This window comes from Pleurodeles waltl, chromosome 3_1 (assembly GCF_031143425.1).
Source record: "Pleurodeles waltl isolate 20211129_DDA chromosome 3_1, aPleWal1.hap1.20221129, whole genome shotgun sequence".
Classification (NCBI taxonomy): Eukaryota; Metazoa; Chordata; class Amphibia; order Caudata; family Salamandridae; genus Pleurodeles; species Pleurodeles waltl.
In genome coordinates this window covers 1,944,109,016-1,944,136,888 of record NC_090440.1, presented here as the reverse complement: position 1 = coordinate 1,944,136,888, position 27,873 = coordinate 1,944,109,016, and the positions used below count along the sequence as shown (strand labels likewise).

Genomic DNA, 27,873 nt, shown 5'->3' with positions numbered 1-27,873 from the left:
CTGTCGACGGGTACGTTGAGGAGAATGAGTGAAACCCTAAAACCATACCAGACGTCACCAAGCAGGGTTTTGCCTTTACCGCCTGTCTGCCTTCTTGAGTTAAGAGGTTCAGATGATGATGATGATGAGGAAGCTGTTGGGGCTGATGATGATGATGATGATGATGATGATGATGAGGAAGCTGTTGGGGCTGCGAGCAGTCCTTCATAATAAAGTGTTAAATGTCAGGAGAGAGTTGCAAAGCAGGAGAGAGGACCGGCTAGAACAACTTACTTGTCTGAAGTATGCTCATTTGTGGGCAGAAGATCGTTTGAAAAGTTTCAAGAACAATATCCATATGATGATGCCTTTGAAGAGCAGTCCGTAAACCCCTTTGGTGCCTTGGACGTACAGTTACGTCCACAGCAGCACCCCGCTTGGGTCCTGAGGCATAACCATTATGACCTGCACCAGAATCATGGGGGGGGGGGGGAGCGCTAGTGCCACCCCCACCCCCCCAGGCAGGGATGAAAGGGGAATCTCTCCCCTTCCACCTCTGCTACCCTCCCTCTTTTGGCAAGGGTTGCTCCCCTGGGGGGGGGGGGGCAATTATTTATTAGGCCTTTACTTAAAAAAAAGAGGGTGGGGGTATGGCAATACTCAAATCAAATCAAATCATTAACATTTATAAAGCGCGCTACTCACCCGTGCGGGTCTCAAGGCGCTAGGGGAAAGAGGGGGTTACTGCTGCTCGAAAAGCCAGGTCTTCAGGAGTCTCCACTCCACCCCAACTAAATGGCCACTGGGCAACTGAAGGGGGTAACAGTCTTTCAGCTCTCCCCCGCACACTAAAAGATCTTATCCCAATGGCAAGCAAGAGGACGTTTGATTATTTTGGGTTTTGGTTTTACATTTGAGCCATGAGAGCTTGACTAACTCTCAAAATCGTCTCACTTGGAATGGTGAGATCTGCACTTTTTGGACTTTGGGACGCTGCCATGTAGAAAAATCTGCGAGTCCTAGACACATCTGAAAACTAAACATCTTGGTGAGTCCAGGATGGTGTGCTTCACATGCACCATGCACCATTTTCTTACCCACAATGCCCTGCAAACCTCCAAATTTGCTTAAAATCAAACATTTTTCCCACATTTATGTGATCAAACTTTCCGGAATCTGCAGGAATCCACAAAATTCCTACGACCCACCGTTGTTGTATCTATACCGATAAAAAATTCTGCCCCACTTGTCAGCCTAAAAACGTTTATTTTTTTATTTATTATTATTTAGGTTTTTAATCAAACTGCCCTTTTTGGATCTGCTTTGGTTCCCCCTCAATTTCGACATGTTTGGCTCTTCCCTGTCACAGGCACTTGGCTCACCTACCCAAGTTAAGGTATACTTTTAATCGGGAGATTGAGGGGAACGTCGGGTGGTAGGAAATTTGTGCTGGTGCGGTGATCTCACACAGAAATGTGGGAAAACTGTGCTTATTTACCTAACTTTGAGATTTTCTGAGGCTTCTGGGTAAGAAAACACTGGTGGATGCACGCAAGTCACACCTCCCTGGATTCCCTCGGGTGTCTAGTTTTTAGAAATGTCTGGGTTTGGTAGGTTTCTCTAGATGGCTGCTTAGCCCAGGACCAAAAACGCAGGTGCCCCCCACCCCCGCAAAAACAGGTAGTTTTGTATTTAATAATTTTGATGTGTCCACGTAGTGTTTTTGGGCATTTTCTGTGGTGGGCACTAGGCCTACCCACGCAAGTGAGGTACCATTTTTATTGGGAGACTTGGGGGAATGCTGGGTGACATGAAATCTGTGGCTTTTCTCAGAATCCAGAACTTTCGATCACCGAAATGTGGATTTTTTTGCCAAATTTTGAGGTTTGCTAAGGATTCTGGGTAACAGACCCTGGTGAGATTCACCTCTCCTGGATTCCCCTAGGTGTCTAGTTTTGAAAAATGCACAGGTTTTGTAGGTTTCCCTAGGTACCGGCTGAGCTAGAGGCCAAAATCCACAGCTAGGCCCTTTCCAAAAAGCACGTCAGATTTCAATGTAAAAATGTGTTGTCCATGTTGCGTTTCCTGTCACAGGCACTAGGCCTACCCACACAAGTGAGGTTCCATTTTTACCAGGAGACTTGGGGAACACAGAATAGTAGAACAAGTGTTATTGCCCCTTGTCTTTCTCTACATTTTTTCCTTCCAAATGTAAGACGGCGTGTCAAAAATACGTCTATTTGAGAAATGCTGTGTAATTCACATGCTGGTATGAGGACCCCAGAATTCAGAGATGTGCAAATAACCACTGCTTCTCAACAACTTATCTTGTGCCCATTTTGGAAATACAAAGGTTTCATTGATACCTATTTTGATACCTATTTTTCACTCTTTATATTTCACCAAATGAATTGCTGTATACCCGGTATACAATAAAAACCCATTGCAAGGTGCAGCTCCTGTTTTGCATTTGAGTACCAAGGTTTGTTGATGAACTTACAAGCCCTATATTCTCCCACATCCAGAAGACGTAATGATATATTGCTTTAAAAAAATCTGCCGTAGCTGGAAAAAGTTCTAGAAGAAAAGGTAGACAGAAATGGCTTTTTTTTTTTTTTTTTTTAAACCTCAATTTCAATATTTTATTTTAGCTGTTACTTTCTGTAGGAAAACCTTGAAAGATCTACACAAATGACCCTTTGCTGAATTCAGAATTGTCTACTTTTCAGAAATGTTTAGCTGTCCGGGATCCAGCCTTGGTTTCACACCCATTTCTGTCACTAACTGGAAGGAGGCTGAAAACACAAAAAATAGTTAAAATGGGGTACGTCCCAGTAAAATTACAAAATTGTGTTGAAAAATTTGGTTTTCTGATTCAAGTCTGCCTGTTCCTGAAAGCTGGGAAGATGGTGATTTTTAGCACCACAAATCCTTTGTTGATGTCATTTTCAGGGGAAAAAACAACAAGCTTTCTTCTGCAGCCCCTTTTCCCATTGTTTTCAAAAAAGCAAACTTTTAGCTGTATTTAGTCTAATTTCTTGGCCACCTCCAGGGGAGCCCACAAACTCTGGGTTCCTCTGGAATCCCTAAGATGTTGGGTGAAAAAGGATGCAAATTTGGCTTGGGTAGCTTATGTGGACAAAAAGTTATGAGGGCCTATGCGCGAACTGCCCCAGATAGCCAAAAAAAAAGGCTTTGCAACGGAGAGGGAAAAGGCCTGGCAGCGAGGGGGTTAAGAGCCAGTGATGCAGGTCCCTATAGCTCTTGTATCAGTTGTTATCCTGATGCTTAATATCTACTACAAACGGTTTCCGGAACGCGGAAATGCAAACCAGCAGCAACGGTGTGCACCAAAACTCTGCTGGTATTTTCCTACAGTCATCTAGGCTGATAGGACAAGACAGGAGGACAGCTATACAACAGCACATTGTGCCTCAGCCTTGGCAGCTGGACCCCATTACTGTCCATGATGATTACATTGAAACGGGAGATAACCGATGATGGGCACGATTCTAAGGAGGGTGAAATATATAACAATAAGACTCCTAGCACTGGATCTGAATAGGATGATTATACTGCATGTGTGTTAGACCCACCAACACCTGCAGCTACCATAATAGATCACATAAGAAAATTACAAAGCTCCGTCAGTTAATTAACTTATCTGAAAGGATATCCTTAGTTGTATTCTGTGATAATGCAAGTGGCTTAGAGGAGATCTAAAAATCCCACTACACCAAACGCTCCAGGACAGGAGGTTGGATAATATTGGTAAACGTTTCTCTGTGATGGCCACAATAACAATGAGTCTCCAACACCTTTGCAATGCTGGGCAGATATGTGGTACGTCTTGGTGCCATTCATTGACCTTCTACCAGGAGATAAGAAAAAGAGGCAACTGACATCCTTCGTGAAGGTGAAAGAACATCTTCAAAGGTCATAAATGCAGCTATGGATGTAGCTTTAACTGGTTTCAAGCGGCTGACTGGTGCAGCAGTCTTAAGACGGCAGGGATGGCCGAAGGCACCCTCTTTCGGGCTGGAGGTTCTGTTTATAGTACTAGATGTGCCTTACAATGGAAAACTCTTTGGGAAGCACATGGATGATTCATGCCAATCAACACAGATATGGAAACGGTGAGGTCCCTAGATGTGCTCCAGCAACATTGGTTCAAACTTTGTGGCAGCAGGGGCAGAAGATAATGCCTTTTTTGAGAAGGGTACCGATCCAACAGGTACCAAACTTATGTGCAGTTTCAATAAGGATATCACCAACAGATTCCACAGCAATACAGACGTGTGCCAGCGGCAACCTTTTCAATAGACAAACCTCCTGGAGAAAATCTCTGGTGCATGAAGGGGGCATTAGCCCTCCAGAAGATAGTGACAGTCTTATGACTCCAGTCTCCCCTTTACAGGCAGCTTCCTTGAAAGTAAGAGACACACTTTCCGACTGTTGCAAGCACTGGAGAAATATTTCTTCAGACCATTGGGCGGTAGACCTTAATCAACAGGGTCACACTCTAGAATTTTCTTGGAAACCTCTGAGAAATCCACCCCGCAAGAGGTCACATCAACACAGTCTGTTAAAGAAGGTAAAAAAAAGTTGCTTATACTCCAGGGAACAATGGAAGTCGTGGCATGAGAACATCAAAATACATGTTTGTACTCCTAACTTCTTTTGTTTTACAGAAAGAAATGGGAAGTGGAGGCAGGTATTGTATATGAATTGGATTTGAGACAACTAAACAAATACCTCAAAAAGCAGTCATTTAGGATGCCTATGCTTCAGGATATTCTCCAGCTTCTGCAGGTAGTAGATTTTACTGCATCTTTAGACCAGCTTGATGCTTACTTTGATTCCCGTCCATGTCAGACACAGGGGGTATCTCAGAATCTGATAGCGACTTCTAGCTTCAGATTCCTTACCTTTTATTTCTCCAGAGGTGTCAGAATGAATCTGAATTTTTCTTAAGCAGCACCCTTAATCCGAGAGAAGAGCTACCCCTCGGTCATTTTGATTGGCCTTTTTTGACTTGTCGTCAAACCTATTTTTGAGGTATTACCTCCTGGTGTGTCAGTGCCATGTAAGACTGGTTTTAAGCCCTGCAGATTATGTAATTGGGCGATCTTGGTGACGGATCTCCACCTCGTCTGTCTGTGGTATTGGAGCGCGGCCACAGCCTGAAGTCATGCTCAGTGCTGATTGCAAAAAAAGAAACAGATGAGCTGAACAATGTCAGACATTCACCCCCAGTCACAGATCTGGGCATAAATCCATCTTATTTTTTTGCTCGCCATGCTATTCCATTTTGGACCCAGCCATATGTAAATCGTCTCGACCCTGCTCCCCATGGGAACAGTTCAGCCTAAGTGTCGAGCCATGCATTCGAAAGCTTTGCGGGAGCTAATGGCGGCCCGGCACACAACTCAACACAGGTTAAGAGGAAGGTCTCTGGATCAGTCGTGGAGTCTGTCGTCGTCTTACTCCTTGCCCTTGGGACAATCCGTTACGTTGAGTCACAAAAAGAAGGGCAGGAAGTCTAAGCGTCTTCGACTTCTCCTTGTTTATCGCCTGCCATGACGAGGGAGAGTTGTCATTCTAGGCCTCATTCTTTTGGAAACCTCTGCCTGGGCCAACTTCATGGCTCCCCTAATTTTTAGGAGCCGAAGGGACCCCTGGTCAACTAAAAGAATTGTATGAGGCAATGCGCCTCATTTTTGGGCCATCTCATCCTGTCTGCGTGCCTTCGGATCCCGTGGTGTATAAGGGGGCCCATTGAGTTCCACGCCGGCGGCTGTGGCCTTGGTGCTGATGGGTTCCCAAGGAATCCAGTCCTAGATCTGGACCGGCACTGTTTGTACCACCCAACCTTTCCGGCCCCAGTGCTGACTCTCCCAACGGCATCATCCCCAACTCCGACATGGAGCAGGATGGGCCCGACTTGGACGCTGACAGAAGCTTTGCTTCCTAGTTCAGATCCTGAGCTCTGTTTTGTTGTGCTGGGTCTTAGGGAAGACTGGGAGGGTATGCTGGACCCTTTAGAATACCAGCTTTACGAGGAAATAGACTGGTGTAAGGATTTGGGTGAAAAAATGGACTTGACATATCTTGAGCTACTGGTATGCTTTCTCTCCCTACCATGGCTAAAGAGGCTCCCACAATGGAGGTGAGGAGGGTGGCTGAGGTTCTGGACTAATCTCTTTTCAAAGGTTCAGCAACTGGGGGCATCCACATCCTAACCCCTTCTTTCATTCAATGAAGCCCTCAGATGTCCTTTTGGGTGCCTGGTCAAAACCCAGATCAAGGGCTTGTGTGAATAGGATGATTGTCTGCCAAAATCACCCTGCACCTAGGGACCCACACTTCATCACGCAACACCCCACCCCTGAGAGTTTGGTTTTGCAAGCCTCAATTTTTCATGTCGCGCTCCCTACTGCTCCCCCGGATTTGGAATTCAAGAGGATGAACTCATTTAGGGAAAAAAGTTTTATTCTGCCAGCCTGGCAATGTAGTCTGTGAACACTGCATGCCTTTTGGGCCATTATTCCCTCCGTCTGTGCGACTCTGTTGTGCAAGTGGTACCACAGGTCCCGGAGGAGACCCGGGCTGTTCTCTTTCAGGTTGTTGCCAATGGTAGAGAGGCCGCAAAGTTCACAATCTGTTGTGGACTTGACACAACCAATTTTGTTAGGCAGAGTGGTTTCAACAACCGTGTCCTGAGGCGCCACACCTGGCTGAGGACATCTGCTTTTTTAGGGGATGTACAAGCTCTCCCTTACAGACATGCCCTTCGATGGCACCTGTCTCTTCGGAGAGAAGCAGATTTTGGCGGTTGAGTGCTTCAAGGTTTCTCAGGCTACTGCCAGGTCCTTGGGCCTTGCGCCCCCCCCCCCCCCCCCCAAATCTTCCTTTGCTGCCCAACCGGTACGTTGACAAGGCACAGGACCCACCTACCTTGTGGGTTAGGTGGTGAGCGGTCTGGTCAGTCCACTGCTGATTTCCCCCCCCCACCCTCCCCTCCCAACTCCCCCACCTCCAAGCGGCCTCTAAATCCTCCTAGTCTGCCTCTCTTCCACCATGGACATCCAGTTTGCAATCACCTGCCCCCCTGGCAGTCCATTACCTGGGACAGGTGGGTTTTTTTGCAGATCGGTCAAAGGGGCTACTCCCTGTCCTTCGAGACTACCCCACACTCCATGCCACCATCTCACGACCAGATGACTGAATTTCATCTGTCTCTTGCCCACAAGGATGTTGTGGCTCTCTTGGCCAAGGAAACCATAGAGGGCACCAGTGACAGAAGTAGGCTGTGGTTGTTATTCCTGCTGCTTTCAAGTTTCCAAGAAGGACAAGGGTCTTCGTCTTATTCTAGACCTACAAACCCTCAATCTCTTCCTCAAGAAGCAGGAATTCATTGCCTCAGGTCTTGTCTGCCCTGGGCCAGGAGACTGGTAGGTAGTGTTGGACTTGAAGGATGCTTATTTCCACATCCCCGTCCTGCATGCCCACAGACGTTACTTGCTGTTCACTTGTAAGCCATGGGCACTTTCAGTTCGCCATGCTTCCCTTTGGCCTTACCAGTGCCTGTTGAATGTTTACCACGTTGATGAGGTGGTTTCAGCTCATCTGGGGAGATCAGTGGTGTCAGTCTTCCCCTATCTCGACCACTGGCCGTAGAAGGCAGGCTCACCCCAGTCGGTTGTCTCCTACCTCCAGACTATGGCCAACTTCCTGCATTCGCTGGGGTCCTCTATAAACGTGCTGACATCACACCTGACTCCCACTTAGACGCTACCTTTCTTTGAAGCTTTTCTGAATATGGTAAAGTTTCTGGCTTATCCTCCTGAGTGGCGCGTCCAAGATATTCAGGCTATGATACAAATGTTTTGGCCTCGATCATGGATTTCGGTGAGAATAACTCTGAGGCTGTTGGGACTTACGCCTACTGCATCCTGCTGGTGACACATGCCAGATGGCAAATGCAGGCTTTGCCGTGGGACCTGAAGTTCCAGTGGGCGCAGCATCAAGGAAATCTCTTGTGATTTTGGAGGGAACTTTGAAAGATCTGCAGTGGTGGTTAACGGACCGCGATTGGATCAGAGGCAGATCCCTCTCCATTCCCCAACCAGATCTGGCAGTAGTGACATATGCATCACTCCTGGGATGGGGTGGCCATCTGGGAGTGGTGGAGATCGGAGAAATCTGGTCTCCGGCAGAAGCAGGACTCAATATCAACATGCTGGAGCTCCGAGCGATCTGACTGACAGTGAAAGTCTTTCTACCCCTCATCAAGGGAAGGCTAGTGCATGTGTTCACTGATAGCACCACCATGTGGTACTGCAACAAACAGGGCAGGGTCTTGGACCCTTTGTCTAGAGGCTTTACATCTCAGGTTGAGGCAGTGGAAGATCAGGGCATATCCCTGGTGGTTCAGTATATGGCAGGCTCTCTGAATGCCAGAGCAGCCTCACAAATCACGAATGGTGTGTCCACCCCAAAGATGACGCAAGGTCTCTTTCAGCAGTAGGGAGAGCATTGGTTAGATTTTCACCTCCAAGAGAATGCCCAATGTCAACACTTTTGTGCGCTGGAGTTCCCAAGGCGGCTCTTGCACGGAGACACTTTTCATATTAAGTGGAATTCAGGCCTTCTGTATGCCTTTCTGCCCTTAACACTCCTGCCCAGAATCCTCAAGAAGATCAGGAATGACCAGGCCCAAGTAAATGTTGTGGCTCCAGATTTGGCACGGGGAGTCTGGTATCCCAATCTCCTGAGCATGCCCATCAATCCTCCAATTACACTGTCCCTTTGGGAAGATCTTCTGTTGCAGCAGCAGGCGAGGGTTGTTCACCTGAACCTGTCCATTTTCTCTGGAGATTGAGCAGCAACAGTTGACAGTTTTTGACCTTTCTCCCAAAGTCTGTAATGTCATCTTGGCAGCCAGGTGTCCCTCCACCAAAACGGTATATGCCTGTTAGAAATTTGTGGCATGTTGCACAGACAAGTCAGTTGACCCCCCCCCCCCCTTCTGTCCCGTTTTCTGAGGTTCTTTTGTTTATTCTTTTCCTTGTCTAGCAGAGCTCTGATTTTGTCACTCTGAAGGGCTATTTACCTGCCATTTGTGCTTTAAAAAAAAAAAAAATGTTATTGTGGTTGCCTGATCAACCCTCTTCAAGTCTCCTATTGTCCATAGTTTCCTTAAATATCTTACTCAGCGCTTCCCTCCTTCCCCATTCATTATTCCCCAGTAGGATCTTTATTTGGTTCTGACCTTTTTGATTTGCTCTCCTTCTGATCCTCTTCCCAGTTGCCCCCTCGGTATTCTCACACTGAAGACCGCTTTCCTTGTAGATATTACATCTGCCCGCAGAGTGAGCTGCAGGCCTTATCTAAGCCGTCCTATCTCTCTATTCTTAAAATGTGGTGCTGTGCACTATAGCCTCTTTTCTGCCAAAATTGGTCACACCTTTTCATGTAGGCCAGTCAGTCCCCTTACCCCAAACATCCTTCTAAGGGAGAGGAGAGACTCCATCTTCTGGACCGAAAAAGAGCATTAGCATTCTACTATGATCGTACCTGTGAGTTATGGGTGAACAACCAACTCTTCGTGGGTTATGTGGGTGCAAAGAAAGGTCAGGTGGTGCAGAAGTGAACCATTCTTGTTGGGTCTTGCTCTGCATCAAGATCTGCTATGCACTCGCTAAAAACTAACCTCTTGAAACCTTGCAGGCTCATTCCACCAGAGCTAAAGCTGTGTCCACTGTGTTAGCACTCGGAGTTCCGTTTCTTGGCATCTGTCAGGCAGCAACATGGGCATCTCTGGACACATTTACCAAACACTACTGCCTGGACAGTCCGTAGGGATGGGCAATTTGCCTGTTCAGTCTTGCAGGACTTTCTGGTTTGAAATCTGTTCGCAGACCCAACTCTAGGTATGTTATTGCGTGGCTGTCTATTCAAGGTAGGGCATCCGCAGCTAGAAGGCTCTGTCAGATGAAGTTACTTACCTTTGGTATCACCTTATCTGGTAGAGGCTATATCTAGCTGCAGATTCCTTACCAACCCACCCATCCTACCCTCTCTGCGAATGTATGTCTAGGGGCAGGGAGTTCCCTTTCAGGGCCCTAGTTTTGACACGCCAGTGTTCTTCATGACTCTGTGCTTCTGGCATGGAAAGTCGTGAAAAGAAACTGAGCGTGTGCCTGGATGGCACCTATATAGGTACTGCAACCTCATTTATGGTGAGCGCTGACGACAGATGTGGAGTTGATTGACTCTACCTACTGACATGCAGGAGTACTGCTCACAAAAAATCTTCTGGACCCTATGGTGCCTGGGGAGAATTCAGAGGTCAGAAATATGCAGCTAGCTTTAGTCTCTACCAGATAAGGGCATTACCGAAGGTAAGTAACTTGTTCTTCGAGGTGGTCAGATGCCACTACCTATTCAAAGTTCTCCCTTTCAGCTTAAAGTCCACCCCAAGAATATTTACAGAGTAAATGGCTCGAGTTGTGGCATACCGGAGAAGAAAAGGTCACCTGATTTTTCCCTTATTTAGATGACTGGCTAATAAAGGCTCCATCATACCAGGAGACACGGTCTTCAACAGAAGACTGCCTTCAAATTTTTTAGAAATCGGGCTTCAAACTGAACAAAGAGAAATCCTGTCTTGTCCCAAACACTCAAATTGCTTTCCTAGGGGTGGTTCCGGACACCAAAAAGTGCAAGGCCTTTCGTACAAGGGAAAGATTACCAAGATACTGTCGCTGGCTACACCCTCAAGAAAAAAGTCCATTTCAGTCAAATCGTTCTTTGGCGTGTTGTCTTGCATTCCTTTAATTCCAACCTTTCGACTGTTTGAGACCATTGCAGGAACAAAGACAAGCAATGGAAGCAGGTAATGGGATCATTCAGACGTCAACACCATAACGGTAGAAATGAAAACCGCTGTCAAATGGTGGATGGAGAAAAATAACATTTCTAGGCGTTTAACATTCCTATGAGCACCACCACATTTTGTAATGACACCAGATGTCTCAACCAAGGAATGTGGGGTCTGTCTTCAATACCTCTAAGTAATTGGGAAATGGTCAGCCACGGAGAAGAGAAACACACATACATTTTCTGGATATTAAGGCATTGGCTTTGAGACTGCAGGCCTTTCCAAGGATGAAAGGATCACCCGTCCTGGTGCTCACAGACACCACCACCACAATGTTTTACCTTAACAAACCGGATGAAACAGAGTCAGAGTCACACCTATCCAGGGAAGCACAACATATTTGGAATTGGATCCTCCACCACAGGATTTTCTTTAAGGTAGAAAATGTACAAGGGATGAGTATTCAGTGGGTGGATGATCTTAGCAAATCCTCAAAGGAATGCGATCAGTGGAAGCTGTCACATTCTCAGCTGTCCACAATCTTTCAAAAATGGGGACACCCCTTGCTAGACCTGCTTGCTAATTCTCTCAACTGAAAATGTCAATTTTACGCAAGCAGAGATTGCCCCACAAAGGATTGTGGGAGTACGTCTTTCAGATGGAACGGACAGGAATATTTGCTTACTCTTTTCCGCATCTCCCTCTGGTTTCTCAAATTCTTAACAAGATAAAAAGAGAACCGTTTCAAATCATTCAATAGCCCCAGCATTGCTGAGGCAGTTTTGGTTCACAGAACTTCTCCTTCTGTCAGACCAGAAACACATTCCACTCAGACCAGTCCCAGAAATGCTCTCCAAAAACAATGGCCAGCTGACTCACCAGAATCTGAAGTCATTCAGCTTAGTTGCCTGGCTCCTGGATACAAATAATTTCACAAACTGAAAATACCTTAACAGTGAAGAGACATTGGTAAAACAAGGGTGGACTCTACAAACAGATTGTACAGAGCGAAGTGGCTAAGATTTTCCAGTTGTTGTTCCACTAACAAGTGCCATCAAGTTTCCTCAACCTCAGTGCAGATGCTACCATATTTACTGAATGTAGCTCAGTCTGGCCTCTCTTAGAGCTTAATTTAAGTTCACCTTGCAGTAGTTTTAAGGTTGAGGCTTTCCTGGAATCGGGTCCTCTGACAGGCTAATAAAGGAATTCTTACAAGGACTATTTAGAGTTTACCCTTGGGTCAAGAAGCCTCTGACTGCATGACACCTCAATACAGTACTCGCCCAGGTAATGAGCAGGCTTTTAGAACCAATTCATAAGTCGGACATCAAGAATCTCTCGTGGAAGATGGCCCCCCTCCTAGCATTGACATAGGTGAGGAGAATTAGTGAAATACAGGCCTTTGCAATCCAGCAACCTTAAATGCAGCTTAGAAAGGATAAAGCTTTTTTTGTGAACTAACCCTTGATTCATTCCTTAGTTTCCAACAGACTTTCACCTTAATGTCCCAGTTGTCTTAAATACATACTTCCAAACTCCATTGAATATAGCTGAAAGAGCACTGCATTCTCTGGACATTGGTGTGTCAAATTCTATATCAACAGAACTAAATCCTTCCAAAAGCCTGACCAGCTTCTAATCACTTTTGCATCCCAGTGGAAGGGACAAGCCTCGTCAACGTCCAGCTTAGCCAGATGGCTTTCGGCAGCTATAGCTTTGTCATCAAAAGGCAGGAGGATCACTGAACTCTAAGGTTAGATCCCACACAACTAAAAGTATATCAATCTCTCCAGCATTGTTTGCTGGAGTATCATTGTCTGATATCTGCAGAGTGGCCACATGGAAAAATCTGCATATGTTCAGCAGGCATTGCTGTGTTGACACCACTTTCAACCATGATGCTGCTGTGGGCCAAACAGTTCTATGTAACTTGTTTCAATTGGGTGAGACACTTCTACTCTGTTTTTTGCTATAAAGAATGTTTACATGTTGTACACTGTTTTTCTAACTCCTCCACATGTCCTTTTTATCTCTCGGGTTGATTACTGCTTACTATTCGATTGAAGCTTGTGAATAAATGAGATTCAATAGTGGAGAAAAAAAACAAGTTACTTATCTGTACACTGTGGTTCTCCAGTATTGGTATCTTTCATAGATTCACATATGACCCTCACACCTCACCTTTGTGGTACCCACCACATTGACTAGCTCATTTACTTCCTTTGCTCATTGATGCTTAGACATCTGAGCTATTTGGACTCTCAGGGATGTGGAATTCCTATCGCCCGGGACATCTTGTTTGGGGTCAAGGGCAACAAGTTTTTATGTTTACTTTGTCCTTGGGACAAGTAGGCCCAACCCCCTGCAGCACAAACCCTTTGGCTGCCTGTTTACAGAGAGTTGAACTCTCTGCAGTTGAGGTAATGTGTTTCCAAAAGATAATGCTGTTCGAACTTGTATTTATGGTTCATTATTTGAAAGCCTTCATTATTAGGGTGCGTGCTGTAAATAAATGTTTTAAGGTCACACTTCACTACTGACGTTGGTTCCAGTACAAAAAGAAAAAACGTGTACACACATGTTTGAAAAGTTTAGGCTAAGAGGCTAAGTATAATGCTCCCAGAATGCTCTCTGATTATATGCAAATGAAGTGTCATTTAGTAAAATGTGTTGATGCATGCTAGTATTTCCCAAAAATATTTCTAATGGAAAATCAGTGTAACCATTTTCAACACGATTATGGGAAGCATGAAAATAAACAAACACTGACCAAGCCAACTAATCTGACATATTTTTATAAGTCTTTTAGTTTCATCAATGCGTGTCTTGTTTTGACATGGCTTTTGTAACACTTTATTGTTGTGGGAGCTACCAGGCCCTCAACATTGTAACAAACATTGGCAAAACCCCCCAAAAAAGTTTTTGAACTCTTAAAGCACACGTTGCCACGAGCAGCATAACAAAGGCCCTGCAGCCGCCCTCCAGGGGGCCCCGTCAGCACAGTACCTGCCCTGAGTGAGTCTGGAGAGGGGGCTCCTCCATGTTCTTTGCAAAGGGGCACCCTCCAGTTTCGTTACGTCACTGATTGCCACTGTAGTTCCTGACACTGAACAAAACTACTTTGTGTGGCAATATGCTCCTTGTGGAAGAGCAGAATGCGATCACTCACAGTAAAGCCAGCCGAAAGAGAGAGAAATAGAAGTTTAATAAAAACAAAATGTCTTTGTTAACACCAGACCTAATTAGGGACCAAGACCCACATGTAGGTAGCTTTTTGCATGTCGCAAACAGCGACTTTCGCTGTTTGCGACGTGCAAAAAGCACACTGCGATGCACAAACCCAGTTTTGCGATTCAGTAACCTGGTTACCGAATCACAAAACGGGTTTGCGACTAGCAATTAGTAAGGGGTGTTCCCTTCCTAATTGCAACTTGCAGTGCAATGTAGGATTGTTTTGTGACCGCGAACGCGGGCGCAAACCAATCGCAGTTTGCACCCATTTCAAATGGGTGCTAACACTTTCGCAAAAGGGAAGGGATCCCCATGGGACCCCTTTCCCATTGTGAATGCCACTGTAAACATTTTTTCAGAGCAAGCAGTGGTCCTGTGGACCACTGCCTGCTCTGAAAAAATGAAACGAAAACGTTTCATTTTTCGTTCTTGTTATGCATCTCGTTTTCCTTTAAGGAAAACGGGCTGCATTACAAAAAAAACTGCTTTATTGAAAAGCAGTCACAGACATGGTGGTCTGCTGTCTCCAGCAGGCCACCATTCTTGAGGGGGTCGCAAATTGCGACCCACCTCATGATTATTCATGATGTGGGCATTTGCGAAGCCCTTGCGAATCACAGATGGTGTCAAGGACACCATCCTACATTCGGATTTGCGACTCACAATTTGCAGGTCACAAATCTGAACCTACCTACTTGTGGCCCCAAATTCTTAAAGAAAGTCACAAAAGTGCACCCATGGTATATGTCGTACCCCTATAAAATATTTGTGAACTGTATTTTAGCGTGGGTAAATACGATGTGTAGATTTGCTCATGTGAAAATCTATTGAGCATTTGCAAGTTAATTTTCCATCCAGCCACTTTCTTCCCAACCCTGGAAGAAGTTCTAATTCTGCCATTGTCAGGAGTAAATGTCCAACCTTTCTTATTATGGGAAAATATTAGAGAGAAGCTGGTAAAAATCTTTAAAACATGCAGGTTAGTAGGTTTGCAGACTCAAAGGCATTCCAGCCCTGGAACTATTACTTACTGCTTCCTCCAGCCCCAGTATGCAGATCTGCAGAAAGGTGGCAAAATAAGGAAATTGCTACAGTAGGGATTGAAACTCCAAGTATTCAAGCCCTACTATGGTAGTAGCCCTGGCATAATCAGAGAGGCTATTAATTGCTGCCATAATTTGTCGCCACACTACATGGTACCAAAGGGACAAGTAGATCTTTTTACAGGACAAGTAGATGTGAGAAGCAACCTGTCCCCTGGACAATTAGATATTTTAATAAATTCCACACCCCTGACTCTTGAGGGAAAAGATGATTCAGCTGTTCTTTGACTGGTTGAAGTTTAGTTTTTTCCTGAAACAATGTGAGTTCGCTAACGATGTCAATCCTATGGGCTTTATTGTGTGATTTTTGGTCTTCTACTACTTACTATAATTACCACATGACTCCCACCTCGACAATGAGGAAGATTCAAGCATATGAATATCAATACTGGGTACCCACATTGTACAGGTAAGTAATTTGTTTTTTCCCATTGCTATATGCCCTAGCACTTGACTAATTTGCAGTTAACAATTCTGAGAATGTGCCATCTCGGACAACATACAGTTGTGTTTCCATGCATACCTTTGCTTAATTGTTGTACCAGGGACTATTAATTTCCCACGTTGACGGTTGCCACTTAGTCTTGTTAGAAAGCTGCAACGTACTGTGTGCTAAGCACAAGTTGAGACTTTTTTCCTTTACTGGATAAGTTTTATTTTCATCATTAATAATAAATACTATCTGTTTTCAGAGGTAAAGATTAATTTCGTTGATCCTTGTTGGTTTGGATGTTGTATGCTATAATATATGGGGCCTTTTCTTCTAAGCCCAACAAATATGCATCTTCATATGCTCCTATGAAACACGTATGCTTTTCACAAGATGAAAACTTCTTCTTTTTCTTCACTTAAGCCAATAATAGAATTTAATATTATATTTTGTATGCATTTCTGGCCAGTAACACCCTGAGTTTAGCAGAATAGTGGTTTGCTTTGTTTCATTATTACGGCTTAGTATGTTGCTGTAAAACTGTAATACACATTGAGTACTGTCTGAACTTGGGCATAATAATTTTTGGAGTCTATTTCGATTGCGTGAAAGGCAGTTTTTCCAAAACAAATTTTTAAAAGTCCTTCAAGTAATATTCAGATAGGCAACACTTAGCACAGCTGTTGGCTAGGTTTGACATCCCGTTGTAATTAGTTATTCATTGTCTTTGAATTGTTTACTGCACTGTGAAAGTGTTTGATCTATAATTGACTCTCTGTTCCACGTTTTCTTTTGCTAGATCCCAAAAGGGTAATCGTTTATGACGAAGCGATGGATCCTGCTGCACATTGACGATCATGAAGCACTTGTTAAATCCACTGTTCTGTAGCATCTGACGTCTTGCAAGAACAGGACATAAAGAGCGGCTTTCCTGCATCTGAGAAGCGCGTTGATGCCTCGAGAAGCCAGAAATTGAGTGATAGGGGAGGTTATAATATATACACACATAAATATATATATCTATACATAGTTATTTAATAAAAGATTGACTGAAATTGGTTTTAGACTCCAGAAAGAAAATTAAAAAATATTTCTGCAGACATATGTAAATGGTACTAAGTGACCTCAACAGGCTTCCTTTACTTCTCTCAGTTCCTCAGCTGTACCTCTCCATCGTCATCCTTGAAGTAAAAAGGTGTGGGTTACCTAGACTTGACACATAAGCATGGTTTTAAAGGTTTGTGTCATTCTAGAACAACCCCACATGTCTTAACAATGTTTCTACCAATTGCAAGTTCTGTCTGCGGATCATATTCTCCGGATATCACTATGTGGAAATGGATGTTTCTTTAACAAATCACCCTTTTGTGGATGTATTACACGGAACAATACAGGAAAACAAATCTGCAGTTGGGATGGATTTCTTGTTCTTTTATCACGATTCCCATATATATTTTTCTTTTTTCATCTGTCGATTACTCTGGTGGGCCTTTCCTGAAGGGAAAGCTTCCAGTTGGGAAAAGGCAAATGCAAGTGGAGATAACATTATATTAGGGTGCCTTGACATGGGGAGGCCGGTTACAAGTACCATTAAGAAACCAGCCAGAACACAAGAGAACTGATTCCTTTTAGACAATTACTACATTTCACAGACAAATTTATATCTTAGGTGCAGTCCCTCACTTGTTCTGCTTATGTAGAATACGGAACATACAAATATATATATATATTTTTTTTATGTTCCTGCTTTCCCGCATTGTAGGTTATATTGCCCCTCTTGACATACTGAGAGGTCCTTTGTTTTGCAGATGTATTTGTTTTTCCTCGCCCCCACTAGAAAGCATTTGATTCAGTGTTCGTGTCCTTTTAGCAAATCTGTTCTGTCTTCCTTTCCATCTGCTGTTTGATTTGAGCATCTGTTTTTTAACTTAAAGCAAAAGTTCTCATTAAATGAAGCGGCCAATTGTGTTATGTACAGCAGATTTTTGCAAAAACCTTGTATTTTGCATTTGAAAATACTTGTGGTAACTGCGCGGCACTGTTCTTCCGCTGGAGTAACTGTTAGCTCTGCTTCCATCTATTTGGACGTACGTTTGACAGTTAGTAATGGTAGTTACTTTCTTAAGAATCTAATTATAGACCTATGTTGACGCAAGCTATTCGTATAGATTGATGTGGAATGGCAACTTCACTTTCACTCAGCGGTGTTTTACAAGTTCTGTGAGCTGTAGATTCATAACAGGAGATCACAAATTTCCGGGTATTTTTTTTTTTTAAGGAAAAGTGTAACTTTTTAAGCAGTGGTTAAAGAATTCTAATTATATAGGTAGATTTTGATTACAATATTAGTTCTTTGTCACAGGGAGCGGAGCTGCATAACAGTTAAGTGCTATCTTAGAAGCATTTATTGTAATTTCGGGCTTTACTGAACAACCGTGCTTATTTTTACAAAAAAAAAATCAAAACACTTTTTTTCCTTCACTCATTGCAACAGTAAGCTAGAAGACTTTCTCCTCAGCTTTGTCTGTCTCCTTGGTGGCTTTTGTGTAATGCACAGCATGATCTCGGCTAGTGCTTTTAAGTCTGCAGGAGGACTGGTTGTCTTGTAAGGCACAATAGCTTCAGTTTAGTACTAGATTGCTTCCTCGAGCTTCTGCTGGCGAGTTTAGAGCTATAGCTGAGGTGATCATACCCATTGCCCAAAATGCGCCAAGAAATTCAAGTTTATGGCGCTGAGGTGAGGCTTGTGGATGCTCTAGAAAATGAACCTTTGTAGGTAAATTGATGGTATTCTTGCATAGTTTTGTTCCTTCATGTTTCGAAATCTCAGTGCCAAATAGAGACCAGGTGTTTGCTGCTTGTATTCACCTCTTAAGCTTTGTAAACATCCAGCCATTCTACACAAACTCCAGTTTCTGCCATCAAAGACTTTATGTGGCTGCTGTTTACTAGCAATTCACCATTTAAGTGTGAATTCCTGAGACAGCCATACCTGTCAATGTAGATGCCTTTTTTTTACTATCGCAACTTCGGTTTAAGGTCTTTGGATTATTGAAACTACTGTACATACACAGACAGACGTTTTTCAACTCAAATTTGATGGAGCAAGTCTTCTGTATTAATCAGGACTGACTGCATTGTCTTTCTTAACTTTACTCCTTTACTTGCTTTAGTTTAAATATTATCACAATTTGGCTAATGTTCTTATTGATTGATTAGCAAAATAATTTTTCCTACTACACTCTATGGCACTGTGTGGAGCTGTTTATCACAATGGGTTCTGTCCCTTGTGACTCACCTTTTAGGATATGATCTCCCACCCTTTGCAGCAACGTTTAGAACATTAACATGTACTCCATGTTTGGTTTTACTAGGGATTACTAATGATTTTTTATGGTGAATTATACAATCTTGAATCACATGATTGCCGTAGACCCTTGCAGCCTATGAAAACTCATCTGCAGCCTGCCAATTCGCTCACCTAAGTGTTGGTGTTTTGAAACAAGTAAACCTCTTGCTAAGGCTGCTTGTATTTGGTAGAAATCAGTCAGTACTAGCTTGCATTGATGCCGTTTGATATTTGGGTGTGTTTTGTCCCCTCTGGAGGGGATCTTGTCTGGCAGTTCATGATAGGCTTTTCCCACAAGGAGCAGAGCCAGTACTGATTTGTGTAAGATGGGCCTCTATTTAGAGTGGCACTGTGGGTGAAAAGCGATGTGCTAGAAAGCACCGAGACAGTGGTTTAGACTGTTTGCAACCTTTCCTCCAATACCCTTTGTGTGTTTGATGTGATATATTCCTGCCAGGAAATGATGAAAGGCTCATGCTGATGGTTAAATATGAACTACTGAACAATGTTGAATACATATGTTAAGTGTTTTGCATAATCTCGATTTTAAAAAGAGATTTGAATTGTTTTTATCTTCCAATCGTAGTTCAGCCAGAAAGTAACCGAAACTTCAGGACCTTGATGGTGCATTGTGTTTAATACTGGTGCATTGTGCTTAATTTCAGCAAGATGTCTGGGGCCTATGGACATGGGGTACATGAATAAATAGGGCAAATGTCCCTATGAGATAGATTGGGCCACAAGAACTGCCGCAATCTGGCACATGATGGTGATAGGCAACATGATAATCTAATGCGCACTTGTGAGCTTCTGAAAGATGAAGATGTGAAGAGATTTCTTCCTCCTAGTCTAAAATTAAGCTAGAAGTTGTGTCTCGAGTCCGTACATTTTAACAGTCAGGATATTTCTGTTTTCACTGAAGTGGTGCCTCAGTGCTCAGTTGGTCTGTATTTTTATGTTGTCTGAAATTAAAATGCATTACAAGCACTGTTTGTGTAACCTAGGGGTTTTCATAATCATCTATTTATTATAACAAATTGACAAGTGTGCATGTTTTCAGGGATTACCTTCGTAACTCTTGCCTTAAGCTGCGTTTGCTGATCAAAAACAATAGATTTTATTTTGTTAAGTCTCTGTGATTTCTCACCACTCTTATTTTATTATTTAACATCACCTCCCCTCTGTTCTGTTATAGTGGCATTCTGGTCGCTCGTGTTCTAAAGACAAGTCTTGGGTTGAGTTTTTTTGATTTAAGCCAAAATTGTTAAAAATGAAGCAACTCTATCGGAAGGAGATAGCGAGAAATATGTAGACTATGTTGCTTCATGTATTGTCAGAGCTGTTAACATGCAGATGTAATGTGCCCATTCAATGATAAAACTGGTGAACTTAAATATGGCACAGGTTGGGCCCAAACTTGGTTTATGTTTGGGCCAATCATGGTGCACTGTGCTCTAGAACCATATTCTTAGGGTAGTCCCTCAACTCAAAAGGTTTTCAGTTGACATTTGAGTCATGACTGCTCACAGGAGCTCGCTGAAAGTATTCTCTTCCCCAGCACATGCGTGTTTGTGGTTTTCAGTGCTGACTTGCCAACCTAAATGAGAGGGTTTAAATAAAAATAGTTTATGAACATTCTTGTTTTCTAATATATGTCGCCTAAGAAGGTGACCTTTTTGTGAAATTTGAAAAGATGATATTGTTTAGTGATTTTGTTTGGCCCATAAACTGGACTAGACTGTTCTATGCTGCCACTTCCCTGCTGTGATTTTTCATGTCCGTTTGGGCTTAGTGGGGACTCTGCCTTAAAGAAGAAATCTCAAAGGCAGGTCATGGCTCCTTTCTGTGTAAGAGTTTTATTTCTATTGGAGTTTATTTCAAGAGCCCTTGTATTCTAAATTGTATGTGCTTCGGCCATGTGAAACCATCTGCCAGGTTAGAAATTGACTCCCTGAAGCTAATTTGATTTTGTTAGTTGCTTCTCGCTTTAATGTGTTAATGTGTCAAAGGTCTGTGCAGGTTAATGAAAAACACGTTCAGTATTGGGTTTTATTTTGTCCTAAATTGGTTCCTACTTTATTCTAACTAAAACAAACAAAAAATGTTAGAGCAGCACAACGGTGAGTATGTTGGACACGTTTGTTCCCAGACTAGTAATTGTTGACCCTTATCATGGTCTTTGCGGTCTTGACCTCCCAAAATCTGGACTTGCCAGCACTTGCTGGTTTTAGGGGGAATGACTGGTGAAAGTATTGAATATTAGATGTTTCTGACAGTCTGAGTGTGTATCACACGGTCAGCCAGCACCACACAGCTATTTGTCTTTCTCCATGAGGCATGGAATGAAGTTACAAAAGCCCCATTTATTCTATGAATGGCTATACCATTGTGAGCGTACAGGGAACCACATCGAATCAGTATTTGGACCAATACGGTTTTCCTTCCTTTTCATTGTTGAGTGCGATGACATAATGAAGTTAAGGAAGGCTGGTATTGTGCTCTGGAGTACGTTCCAGTTTAGAGCACCCCTATAATGTTCTCTCACTTCTTGTAGTAACCTGGAATTCCCTACTTATGTACCACGTTTAGCTCATGCGCAGTTACTTGTAATGCAAAATACTTTTCAGTGAATCAAAAACTGCAGCTTGTCTAGATTATAGGTGTGTCTTCACCCTCTGCTGTCCAAATTATTACTGATAAATTTGTATAGTGCAAATAATATTAATTAGACTCGCCTCTGCTATGTATGGTGCTAGCCCATAAGGCATGTTGCAGGATGTTGGTTCCCTCTGGCGTTATGACATACCTTTTTATCATGCCTTGCGCATGCATATTAATGCAAAGTGGTGTTTTTTATGAGTGTCTAATACAGTTTTCAGCACTCAACAGATTATTGTAGTCAAAAGCCAATGCAACATTGGTGTGAAGACCCGCTCACTTGTTTACCTTTTTGCTCCGGACAATGCCTTGAGGTTGTGACAACATTGTTTTTTTCCAGGTGATCCACTCCAATTCCAGAACATATAATGCTCCTTGAATAGAATTCGATAGGCTTGCACAAGGGAGTATTGGAGGAAAGGACACATTACAGAATGAAAGCTCTTGGCTACCATCCCCCTTTGAACAATAGTTTTTGTCTCTGCGGTTTCAGACTCTCAATTGCCAATGAGCATCGCTGCGCATTTCTTGTTGTGCATTTAATTTTCCATTTTATAAAATCTTAATCACTTGTTCCTATTAAGCACATTTTTTTGAGGGGCGGGGCTGGAAACCTTTGCTCCTATGAACACTCTGAATTTAAAAATATGTTCCCTGCTTTATGTGATGACAGCACTGTTTTATCGCATGTTACAGTACAGCAGTGCTTGTTTCATACTGTGACCTATAATGGGACAGAGCAGAGCTGAATTATTATTATTATTTTTAATCCCATGGATATAATAAACCGTTGGAAAACGTTTTATATTGACCGCTTAAACAGTTAATAACCTCCAAAGAATATAATGTCAGTGTAACTATTTAAACATGTACCAACTTCAGGAAAGAAACGCTCGCTACCTGCTTTGACATCAAAGCATATGTTGGATTGGAGTGAGGCAATATTGGGCCCACAGTGAACAAACCAGTGCACATAAATAAGTGATGAGTCTTGCTAGTTATAGATTCAGAAGGCTGGGTTCTAATGCAAATTAGTCTTTTTAGAATCTCGTTAAGCAATTGTTAGCGTAACAAGTTGAACGAAAACTAGTAGGTAGATAATTTATTGTATGTAAATCAATTACAAAATTAAGACTATCATAGTATTTAATTACATAATAAAATCAAAGCAAAACCAAATCGTTTTTTAAAATTCAAGTTTGTGAACTGCAAATGGTTGAGCTTAAAATCGGGTGAGCAGCAAGCAGTTTTGCCCATTAAAGGCACCTAGCTTTGTGTTGGCCTGCTAGCCAGAGATGTTAAATGGTGCCGAGGGTTGGGAACGTAGATCTATGGCCTCTCCTTGGGAGTTCTGTAAAGTCTCTCAAACATGTTGCTTTTTCAAATGTAATTGTGTTATGGTGAATTTCAAACGTAATGCTTTACTGTTCCGTATATTTGGCTCCTTTTCCTTAGTACTCAACCTATCTAGCCCCGTTTGAGGTTTTTAACCATTCGTCTTATCTAAGATTCGCAGGATATCCTTAACGTTACCATGCCCAACTTGTTGGGTACACTGCCTTCTGCTGTTGGAACTGGTGAGAGAAAAAGGTTTGGGAGAACGCTTATTACTGTTTCTGTTGAATCTGCAGTCTGCCTGTTTCTGATGCACGGTGATAATATGCTAATTGCCTCTGATTTAGAGGTGTGTTGCATGTTTAGTGTCGACTTGAATGCCTCTGCTCCTTCGTTAGAATCGGCTTTCCACAATATTTACCTAGAAATGCTTCTCAAAACTTGATGATTACGAGTATCAAAATTAGACAACACTGAGGTTGGTCGCTCTTAATTCTATAGGATTTTGAAATTGAGTTTAGCCTATCTAAAATATTGGTCGGTTCTGAAAAACTGTAGCTTTTAGTTTTGTGGTGTTCATTAGTGAAACACACTGACATTAAAACACTGCATACGTTTTGTTATTTTTTATTTCAACTTACCACTGTGCTGATTTCGGAGTGGGACAGTGGTAGTGAAGGAGAAACTATTTTTGTTCTAAAATGTCTGTAGGCCACCACAGAGGGTCTATATTGTTGATTTTTAGAGTGGGGTTTTATTCTGTTACTGATTGGAGCAGATTGCTTTTCTGTTATGCCTGGGGAGTTTTTCCAGAGTGACTGTTGATGGAGCTAATGCTTTTTGATTTCCGTAAATAAGGCTGGATCGCACCGTTCACCTAGCCAGGATTTAGTACAGGCCTTTGATTTATCAAGGTGACCTCGTCGGTTGTGGCCTTTCAGTATTACAAACCGAAGATGTCCGTCCCCAAGAAGTTAAAATTCTGGAGCCTTTTCAGCGTGCTTTGTTGAAGTACAATGTAACCTATGGGCTGGGGGTGCTGTGAGACTGCATGCGATTCTTTTCAGATTTATCAACTGATTCTCTTCTAAATTACACAGGTTGTATACCATGTAGCAGATGCAAAGTATCACTTCGTTGTAAACCCTGCACAGCCCTTCTCTAGCTAGTTTTGTTTTTCTTTAATATTATTATTCATGGTGTTTGGACTAAGCCATGGGTGCATATCATATATTCATAAAGGACTAAACAGACATATCGTCATGCTACTGGGATGACCCCACACCATGAATATTTGTTTTAAACTTTTTAGTAGTACATGCGCTTTTCCAGACCAGCTTTGTTTGCTTCTCGAATCCAAGAGATATGCCACATTTTATTACTTTTGTATCTCTACTAGTGCATGGAGTCTGTTTATCTTCTACCTGGAAACCGGAAACTCCTTTTCCCCTAACAAATGGGAATTGGATGCTCTTATGTACTGTAACTTCAGACAGCTCCCCTGGAGAGTTTTTATTTTTATTTTTAAGAACTGCTCTACAATTTTAAGCTTTCTTGCAAATATAAACACACTCATTTTGCAAGTTTATGGTTGAGAACCCATTAGAGAAACCATGTTAGTAAAGAAACTCAGTTTCAAGAATTTTTGTTAAAGAATCTTTTACGGTTTCGGTCTCTCCTGGTGTTGACATCCTTTCAGGTGTCTTCTTGATGTGCCGCTGCTTGCCCTGAGAGCTCCATTGTGTTTAAAGCAGTGCTCAGGGTGGAGTACATTGCAGCATCTTTTAGAATATTCAGAGCCATATTTTCAAAATAACTAACTGCCAGTGTATCCAAAAGGTATTCCTTTTGGTTGTTGTGCTGCGGGGCACCAGTATCCTGCCAGTTTATATTGTACTTTGTTGGTGCCCTTATACGTGCACAGTTTGAAATCTTCTAATACACACTATCCTCATTGCTAACCTATCATTAGCCTCTTGATCACTTAAGGCTTTACCTGTAATGCCATCCATGAGGTTAACCAAAGCTGGGGATTTCTACGTATGCGTGTCTTGTGTTACACAAATGGTGCCAATTTATTGTCCCTGATATTCTAGGTTCTGTACATGGATTGTTCTACATTTCTTTATCTCTACTCTAGTAGGAGCTATTGTCTCGTAGGGTCACTAATCCTGTCCGTCTCTTTCCAGCCATTTACCTCCAACCACCCCTGTTTCCACAACTAGATGCTGAAAATGCACACAACCCTGTAACATCAACTAAAAGCAGTTTATCCCACCTTCTTGTTTTGACAGGTGTTGTACATTTATGTCTGTGGCCAAGTCTCATCAAGCCCTGGTGTAGGGCATGGGCTTATAACTGTTACTCTTGCATGATTACACAATTATTTCCCATCACACTGTGAGCTGTATGTTCACCTACCTTGGTCCAGTGTATTGATTCGAGCAGTATCACATTGTGCACTGTAGGGTTTGTATGTGGCATGTTGACCAAAACCTTTCTGTGGGTAAGCAGTACAAATATAAACCTGTGGATCCATGGTGTGCAAAATATGCCATATATTTTATTTTTGGCACACAATAAAGCCTGAGCTGCAGGTAGACTTGAAAGACTATTTATGTTCCGATTCAAGTCTGCAAGTAAGCGGCTGATATTGTGGCAGTTCTCAAATAGTTATACATTTGGCTTCACTGCGAAAGACTCTCACCATCCAGTCAAACCAAAATTAGAGGCAGCTTACTCTCTAAAATACCCAGTTAAATTTGAGAAGACCAAGTTTTGTTACATCTTCTTTTGCACACTGACTTCACTTCAGTGGTGCTTAGCTGTTACTCTACCTCACCAAGTTGATTTAGAAGTCCTCTATTTTACTTTACTAAGTACACATTTGAAGGATATCTCTATTTCTGATTTACTTGCATTCGTTTTCTTTGTGTAATGGGTTATTTATCACCCTTTGAATGAGGCAGAGAACGTTTTTAGAACCCTAGGTTATTTCTTGTTTGCCTTGCTCTCATTTGTAAAATTCGAGGTTGCCTGCAGCACAAAAACCATGTTGTTTGTTTTTAACATTTAATCTGATAATCCAAAAGCCTAGTGCCTCTGCTAAATCTCTCTCTGCAGTAGTGACCAATTATGCCTCTTTCAGAGTCCATTGTTTTTTAGTGGCTTGTTTTGGAACCCAGCTGAATGCATTTTTCTTCTTAAAAAAAAAATAGTGCCATTTTGTCAAATTAATTTCTCATTCCTGGCTTGTGATATGGCATTACCATTCTAAAAATAAATTGACATCGCTGAGTAAGAAATTTGAAGCAAGAAAGATATGCCTACGATTAACTAGGATGATAGATGTAATTTGGTATTTAAAGAAGAAAAGTAAATTCCTGTGGCAGTGACACACATGTTAAACTTATGATGGCCCCTGGCTACTTCCCTCCACCACCAAGCTTTTTTTCCCTCCCCTGTTACCCAAGAAGGTAGACTTTCTAGGTCTGTCAGTATTCCTTTTTATTTTTCTAACATGTCAAGATATTTTTATTTTATTGGGAGTTTAGAGGTGGTGCTCGTGCAAAAGTTTAAAACAATTAAACTTAATGTATAGGCAAAGGTGCTTGTTTTGCACCTCTCCGGCCCTAATTTCAGGGTGAACTTTCTGAATGGCTGCTGTGATACCCACCGATGGTGTTGGAGTGTATCTGTTTTTTTTTTTTTTGTTTTTTTTCCTGAGAATTTTAAGTGAAGGATGAAATTTTGGGTATGGTTACTTTGAGTTCTGCTTAGTATGTTTGTGAGGTGGGTATAAAATGCTGCACAGTAGTTGTGACTAGCGTGATGGGTCTCCTAAAAACAAAAACATGAAAAGGGAGCAAACTTTTAAGATTCAGACTGTAATAGGTAACTGAATGGAAAATTGCACAAAGGCAAATATTTGCATGGTTGATATTGTTTTTGAGCATTGAAGTCAACTGCTTTGATTTCGAACCATCTGTTGCTGCAATGTTAAAGGTGCTTTTTCAATACCTCCTTCTGGACTGCATTCAAGATTAGAGCTCTTGCTCAAACAGTGTTCATTAAATGTTTCATACTGAGCACCAAGTACGTGTGTTACGGCGCCTTAACTAAGAATATGTGAAAATGTCAAATGATGTCACCTTTACTCTTTTCCGTTCGATGAAAAGGCTACCTCTCAAAGCATGAATCTGTCTTTGTTGTCACCTAACCCCCCTTCCCCCCAGTTGAGGACCCATGTTTTGCTGTCAGTTTTATCTTGTTTCCAGTGGTGATCTCAGACTTCATAGCCATACTATTGGGAGCATCAGTGGCGTGGGACATGCCCTCCTTTTTGTCTACCTTGCTGGGTGTATTTTAATTTGCAGATTCAAAGTTGGTGGTGTTGGGGGAGTCTGGTACTGTTCCTTTCTTTCCTTTCCTAAAGTGCTGTTTTGTAACCTTAAACACTGCACGTCTGCGAACTGTTCTGAAGTCCTTACACAATTCTTAACTGAGCACTTATTAAAAACAGTCCTTAAGAGCAAATCTGTCTCCTTTGTATTATTTGTCTTGTCTCATTTATTTGAACTCTTCTTTAATATTGCCAGGCTCCATTCTCTGGGACCTTTTTGTAATAAAGGTAGTTGCTCCAGGGAAAATGTTGTTAATAAAATGTTTATTAAGGTAAATACAGCAACAGCGCAGCACAGAAACGCTCCCTCGCCCACCTCCGTCTTCCGTCCTCTGTCTCTCCTAACCGTCTTTCTTCTGAATGTAGAATTCTCGACATACGCACGTATGTCGAGAATTCCATAACACAACATATCCACCCCCTTTGCAAACAATGAATGACATGCACAAATTCCATATAACTTAAAACTATGTACAAGATAAACATCAATAGTATAACTTA

General features: G+C 42.4%; 1 protein-coding gene across 2 annotated transcripts in view; it reads left to right on the top strand.

Moving 5' to 3' along the window:
* Nucleotides 1–27,506, top strand: part of NUFIP2 (nuclear FMR1 interacting protein 2) — a 206,449-nt gene extending 178,943 nt beyond the window's left edge. For both annotated transcript variants that reach the window (XM_069226235.1, XM_069226236.1), the window contains exon 4: nt 16,428–27,506. In XM_069226235.1, the coding sequence (XP_069082336.1) occupies nt 16,428–16,480 (53 nt within the window). In that variant the 3' untranslated portion in view covers nt 16,481–27,506. The remainder of the gene's footprint in view (nt 1–16,427) is intronic.
* The last annotated feature ends 367 nt before the right edge of the window (nt 27,507–27,873 follow it).